This window comes from Galeopterus variegatus, unplaced genomic scaffold (genome assembly GCF_000696425.1).
Source record: "Galeopterus variegatus unplaced genomic scaffold, G_variegatus-3.0.2 Scaffold28997, whole genome shotgun sequence".
Lineage (NCBI taxonomy): Eukaryota > Metazoa > Chordata > Mammalia > Dermoptera > Cynocephalidae > Galeopterus > Galeopterus variegatus.
The window spans coordinates 1-6,913 of NW_007755108.1; the positions used below are offsets into that span (position 1 = coordinate 1).

Sequence of the window (6,913 nt, forward strand, 5' to 3'; positions counted from 1 at the left end):
GGGGGTCTTTCTGACAGGCAGGCCTGCCGTGGCCACTCTCACACTTTACAGACCCTTGCCGTCCTCCACCGCCCCATGCCCTCAGGATAAAGTCCTGGCCCCTTTGCCAGGCATTTGAAGCCGTTGTTGACCTGGCCCCCTTCTAGGCACTTGGGTTTATCCAGCTTCTGGCCTTGGCTCTTGGTGGCCTCTTTGCTGGGGAACTCATTACGATTACAAAGGCAGATTCCTGGCTCCTTCCCCAAGAGGAATCTGTGTGAGCAGCCCACGCTGCCCCACGCCCACTCTGATGCGGGAGTCCCTGGAGGATGTCAGGCCTGGAGGTCACCCAGGTGCCCGCTCCTGCCTCCCTGTCTCTCGGTGCTCCCTCTCTTCTTCAGCCCCGCCTCCCCCACCTCGTGTCATAGTGCTCCCTATACCATGAACTTCTGCTTCACCTGGTCCCCTGCTGCCCCACCTCCCCACCCAGCCCTGCTTCAGGCCTTTCCCTTGCTGGACCTTTTGCGCCTGGAACTCTTCATCCTTCCTCCAACACACACACACCTTTTATTTTAACCTTGCCTAATACCTGCTTGTCCTTTTTATCTCGCCTGTGCTTGGACACACTCTTTCTACCTCCCTCCCCCAAACCAGCCTGGTCATCAGGGCTGCTCAGAGACTAGCCCAGGACTAGTCAGAGACTGGTGTGTGCATGGGGTGGGGTGCACCCCCAGGATGGGGGCGTCAGGCCTCAAGCTGGTTTCGAGGTCGAGTGGCTTTGGCCCTCCCCCAAACCAGCCTGGTCATCAGGGCTGCTCAGAGACTAGCCCAGGACTAGTCAGAGACTGGTGTGTGCATGGGGTAGGGTGCACCCCCAGGATGGGGGCGTCAGGCCTCAAGCTGGTTTCGAGGTCGAGTGGCTTTGGCAGTAGGGGTGGGCAGTTCAGGGGGACCCTGATGAGCAAAAGTGAGAGGTTGAACCAGCCTGGGCTGGAGAGGGAGGTAGGGGGGTGGGTGGTTGTAGCTGGGTCTGAAGGCAGGGGCTTGGTGGTCCTCCCTCCTTCCTGGCTCCCTCTGCTGACTCAGCCTCCTGGGCCTAGGTGGTGATCATGCGGGACTACCAGCACGAGAACGTGGTGGAGATGTACAACAGCTACCTGGTGGGAGATGAGCTCTGGGTGGTGATGGAGTTCCTGGAGGGAGGTGCCCTCACCGACATCGTCACCCATACCAGGTACTGCCAGGAAGCTGCACCCAGGCTGCTGACTCCCCAGGCTCCCTAGGATGGAGCTGGCTCCCCTCAGACCTCTCCTGTGCTAGGACTAAGTCCCCTTCAGACCACTTGGGGTAGGGCCGTGTCCTCAAAGCCAGCAGTGCTGTGTCCTCCGTAGGCCCCCAGGATTGGGCCATGTCTTCTTAGATTCCTTCTCCCTCAAGGGAGGTCTGTCCACACCCCCATCCCGAGGAAGGGCTGCGCCCCCTCACACCCCTGGGGTGGGGGCCCTGTGTGCCCAGCTGCTTACCACCACCCCATACAGGATGAACGAGGAGCAGATTGCTGCCGTGTGCCTGGCCGTGCTGCAGGCCTTGTCTGTGCTCCACGCCCAGGGTGTCATCCACCGGGACATCAAGAGTGACTCAATCCTGCTGACCCATGATGGCAGGGTGAGGAGGCGGGTGGCCGGGGTGCCTGGGCTTCCTGCCAAGTTCCCCCCAGTTTCCTCTGCTGTTAGGGTGGGCTCTGACCCCCAGTGCAGTGGCTTGAGGAGCAGGAAGTTCATCTGTTCCTCATGGGACAGTCAGCCAGAGGTCCAGGTCGGTGGGAGGCCCAGGCTGGCGGGGCTCTGCCTTCAGCACAGAACGCTGGGAACTGTACGGCCCTGGGCCAGAGGGACGGATTTGGCAGACAGCCACAGCCCTCAGCCATGTGCTTCCGCCTGCGCTGAAAACTGACTTCCAGCTGAGCACCTGGGGGTAGGCTTGGCCCCTAGTCCTGTCACCCGTATTTTAGACTAAGGTTCTGAATCTGGGGCCATGGGTGAGCCTTACAGTGCCCAGAACTTGCACTTGTCATCCAAGGGGAACATGATTTTCTGTGGGAGAGGGCCTTTGGCTTTCACCAAATTCTTATAGAAGTTGGTAATCCCATCCCCGCCCCCAAGGAAAGTTAAGCCCCATCAGTCAATAGAGGCAGAGGTAGAGAGAGCTGTTTTTCACTGAGAGTGTGAAAATGTAAGGTCTCCAGATGTGTTCTGGGCGAACATCTGTGAGTTACCTAAAATGGTATGTATGCCATGTGGATATGTTTTCTGGGGCGAGAAGATCCATGGATATCCTCAAGGGTCTGAAAGGGTCCCACCTTGGTCCTGGGGACTTGGTTGTTGCGGAACATCTCACGTCTCCCAGGTAGAGGGGCATCTAATGTCTCCAATGTTGCTCTCAAACCTGTGACCTGAAGTCTTGCTTCTTCCAGAGAAGCAGGACCCAGGGCACTGTCTTGTCAGAGCCAGACTGGTCTCAGCTCCCACCCAGCCTTTGTATCTGCAGGACTCAGATCACTTCCTCCAGAGCCCCAGGGAACCTGGTAGCTCCCCCCAGAGCCTGTCAGGAGGGTAGATTGTGTGATCCTGGGGGAGGTGACGTGCCTGAGGGTGCCCCCACCAGGAAGTGGCAAGCTCTGGCTCTGGAGTCCAGCTTTAACCTCCAGGCTGCCTAATGGAGCCAGCGTGACTGTGTCCAAGGCCAAGGAATTAAGTAGGTGGATGCCTCTGCTGCCCTCCCCCTGTTCTAGCACCACTGACCCTGCCTGCCCTGTCCCAGGTGAAGCTGTCAGACTTTGGGTTCTGTGCCCAGGTGAGCAAGGAGGTGCCACGGAGGAAGTCACTGGTTGGCACGCCCTACTGGATGGCCCCGGAACTCATTTCCCGTCTTCCCTATGGGCCAGAGGTGAGCCCAGGGGTGGCCCGCTTGTCCACTGTCAGCATGCGTTTATGTTGTAACAGTCCAGAAACACCTGAGTACTGGGGGTGAGGTGGGGCTCCGTCTGGGGAATGGGTCGCCAGGGGTGATGTCATGGCAGAGGAGGTAGGTATGCATGTACTCATTCATTCCTTCATTATTTTGGTTTTGTATTTTGGCAGCTGGCCGGTAAGGAAATCCGAACCCATGACCCTTGCCATTACTAGCACCGTGATCTCCCAAGTAAACTAACCAGCCAGCCCCATTCCTTCATTATTGATTAAATACTAATTCTGAGCCAGGCCCAGTGCTTGTTAGTGGGAACAAAATGCTGAGCAGAAGTGGCCAGGGGCCCTGCTTCACAGCCTGGTGCAAAGGCCAAACATTGGCAGGCTTCCAGCTGGTGTGGTCTGAAGACGCTCTTGCAAACACTTTAAAATAAGAGCTGACACATCAAAGTCAGAATTTCCATCCTTCGTTGGAAAGCCAGGAGATCTAAATGCATGGTGTCCAGATTCCCACATGGCAACAATTGGTGGTGCTAAGGGGCTGCTCCCCTTTTCAAAGGACAGGTGCCTTTGTTTAGCCACTGTCCCTACCCGTCCTAGTTGCCTACCCTGACCTGCTTCACTCACTGACGTCACCTGCCTTGCCCTTAGAGCTGTGGTCTGTGGCCCTGAGGATTCCTTGCTGAGGTCAGTCAGCAAGACTTGACCCAGTACCTGGTGATGAGAAAGGCGCCCTGGGAAGCACATCATGAGGGACTTCAGGCTGGAGCAGGGTGGCACTGGGAGCAGATGGATTTAACAAACATGAAAGCTGTTGGTCTCCAGAACTGTGAACTTTGGGGTGGACAGGCTTCAGGCACAGCTGTCCATATGCTCTGACCCTCCCCAGCCCTGATTTTCTCAGTGCCATCTTCACTCAGGCGGGCTGTCCTCTTGTGGGAGCAGAGACTCCCTGTGGCAACTCTGGGACACATCTCCCCACTTACGAGCTTCGCAGTGTTCCTGGATTTGGGCTAAGGTCTCTGGGTTGGCTCTGGTTGGCTCAGCTTGGCCAATTCCTTAACCAGTCATTGTGCCCTGGCTGTGCCAGTGCAGCAGCCTGGGTCATGGACCTACCGCTGGACACAGCAGGGACTAAGGGAGGATGGGAGGGAAACCTGGGTGTGATTAGCCAAAGGAAAGGGGAGGGATGCTGGGGGGCACCATTCAGAGGACTCCCTGGAGGATGAGTACGTGGGGGCTGTCTGGTTGGGCATCCAAGAGGGTGTTCTGGGCTCAGGGATGCCAGGAGCAAAGAGGCAAAGGCAGAACTGGGGGCCATCCCCTCTTGGGGCTTCCCTGAGGACTGGCCGCCTTTCACTAAGTTGTACCGTCCCTTCCCCCACCCCAGGTGGACATCTGGTCACTGGGGGTAATGGTGATTGAAATGGTGGATGGAGAGCCCCCCTACTTCAATGAGCCACCCCTCAAAGCCATGAAGATGATTCGGGACAACCTGCCACCCCGACTGAAGAACCTGCACAAGGTGGGCCTCTCACCAGCAGGGAGACAATGCACCTGGGCAGAGCTGGGTGTGGATGGGACTGGGGCATGGATGGCACTTACAGTGTGCCCGGCCCTTGCTGCCCTGGGCCTTGCATCTGTGCAAACAGGCCCATATGGGGACTAAGCAGCAGAGACGGCCAAGCCCCCGGGGTTCCCTGTGCCCTCACCAGCCCACAAAGGTGTGCCTAGGCTGGTTGGCTGAACGCACAGTGCAGGGACAGGAACTGGGTCTTCCTGGTGGAGGAATTCCCTGGTGGGAAAGGTGTCTCTAGGGCCCAGCTGCTGCCAGCTCCTTGCCTAACCACGAAAGTGGGGAGTAAAGGAGTCCTGGGGCCTTTGAGTTTGTTGCTACCCCTGGGGTCAGGCTCCAGACACCCGTGACCTCTGTGCCCTTCCCTGAGAGTAGGTGCCATCAGCCCATTTGACAGAGGAGGAAATTGTGGCCCTGCAGCAAGTAAGCAGTGGAGCTGGCACTCAGACCCAGCGCCATCGACCCTCTCCCCCCAACCCTCCCCCACAGGTGTCGCCATCCCTGAAGGGCTTCCTGGACCGTCTGCTGGTGCGTGACCCAGCCCAGCGGGCAACAGCGGCTGAGCTGCTGAAGCACCCATTCCTGGCCAAGGCGGGGCCGCCCGCCAGCATCGTGCCCCTCATGCGCCAGAACCGCACCAGATGAGGTCCAGCGCCCTGTCCCTGAACCAAAGAGCCCCTTGGGTCGTCCCTGCCCTGCCGGAGGCCAGTATGGGCCAGCCTCCCCTCTCCTCCCAGCCCAGGAGACACTCCATGTGGCACCACTCTCCTTGCTTGGGCGGGGAGGGGTACATGGGATCCTACTACTGAACTCCGGTTTTGATTTTGTGACTTTTTAAAAAAAAACACAGGGACTCGTGGGAGTGAGTGAGGTTCACACTCCATGTGGCACCACTCTCCTTGCTTGGGCGGGGAGGGGTACATGGGATCCTACTACTGAACTCCGGTTTTGATTTTGTGACTTTTTAAAAAAAAACACAGGGACTCGTGGGAGTGAGTGAGGTTCCCAGGACCTTTCTATTCCCCGGGACAGGCCCTCCCCTGTGTTCCCCTGTCTCCAGGAAGGACAGGCGGCCCTCCCATCACTGGAAATCCGTGGCGGGGACACAGGGACTCGTGGGAGTGAGTGAGGTTCCCAGGACCTTTCTGTTCCCCGGGACAGGCCCTCCCCTGTGTTCCCCCGTCTCCAGGAAGGACAGGCGGCCCTCCCATCACTGGAAATCCGTGGCGGGGGTCGCTGGGGGTGGAGAGAACACTATGAGATAGGTGTGTGTGTGTGTGCGTGTGTGCGCCCCGAAGGTCCTGCTCCTCTGTCCTCCAGACTGCAAGTGAGTGTCTCTGAGACCTTGCCTGACCTACAGCCTCGTCCCCCCTGAGCCATTGTGGGGGTCGATCATGAATGTCTGAAGAGTGGCCTTTTCCCGTAGCCCTGCACACCCTTCCTGTGGCTGGATGGGGACACAAGAGTCGGGGCCTCCCACCCACCCCAGCCTCTGCAGCAAATGACTACTGCACCTGGACAGCCTCCTTTTTTAGAAGTCTATTTATATTGTCATTTTATAACACTAGCCCGTCCCCCCACCCGGGGACAGTTGATCCCTGTCCTGCGGGGTAGCACCAGGGACAGAACCACTGCCTGAAGGATCAGGTTCCTGCCCTGTCAGCGTAGCCCTGCTCCCCTCCCTCAAGTTAGTTTTGCAATTAAACCATTTTCTTGTTTTGTGTGTGTGTGGTGTGTGAAGGCCCCTGCCAGGCTGTCTTGGGCTGGGGCTTCAGGGGAGGGGGTCTGGAGAGGAGAGAGTGAGGCTTGGCTGACCCAGGATTCCAGCCAAGGCAGGACCAGCGTTGTGGGTGGTGTGTGTGGGTGCGTGGGGAGTTCATGTCAAAGCAGCCAGTAACTGCCCACCCGCTTCCCAGATGGGGGTGGATAACCCCAGCCCTGAAAGCAGCCAGTTTGCCAGAGGCCATGTGCCATGAAGACCAATTTGCCAAGTCTGCGATTTCCTGGAAACTTTTAAAGGTTTTTTTGTCTCCAGCATGTTCAGTGGGTAGGAACTGATACTCAAGTTGATGTTAGTAAATTGGCCATTTGGCAGATTTGTCAGTGGGCAGGTGGACTGGCTGAGGCTGATTGACTGGAGCTGCCCGCTTCAGAGATACTCCATCAGCAGAGCTGCGCTCCAAGCTGAGGCCAGTGATGGGGAAGGAATGCGGTTGACTGGGGCGACAACACAGCTTCTGCATCTCAGGCCGTGCCAGGTTTTCCTTCCCATCCTCCCCAGCACCGTGAGAGGTAGGCAGAGGCAGCAGCATCCTCCTGGGTGGCAGGTAGGAGAGCGGGGAGTGAACCTCCGTCTCCAGAGGTGGCCAGGCAACATCGTCACCAGGGACCT

The 6,913-nt window shown here is 57.9% G+C and overlaps 1 protein-coding gene across 1 annotated transcript; it reads left to right on the forward strand.

Annotated features, from left to right (window-relative positions):
* Window positions 1–1,083: 1,083 nt before the first annotated feature.
* LOC103583829 (serine/threonine-protein kinase PAK 4-like) lies at window positions 1,084–5,701 on the forward strand. Its single transcript, XM_008565045.1, has 6 exons — window positions 1,084–1,213; window positions 1,518–1,644; window positions 2,800–2,925; window positions 4,336–4,470; window positions 5,011–5,392; window positions 5,652–5,701. Exons 1-5 carry the CDS (start codon window positions 1,089–1,091, stop codon window positions 5,164–5,166), a joined length of 669 nt encoding a protein of 222 aa, XP_008563267.1. The 5' UTR covers window positions 1,084–1,088; the 3' UTR covers window positions 5,167–5,392; window positions 5,652–5,701.
* The last annotated feature ends 1,212 nt before the right edge of the window (window positions 5,702–6,913 follow it).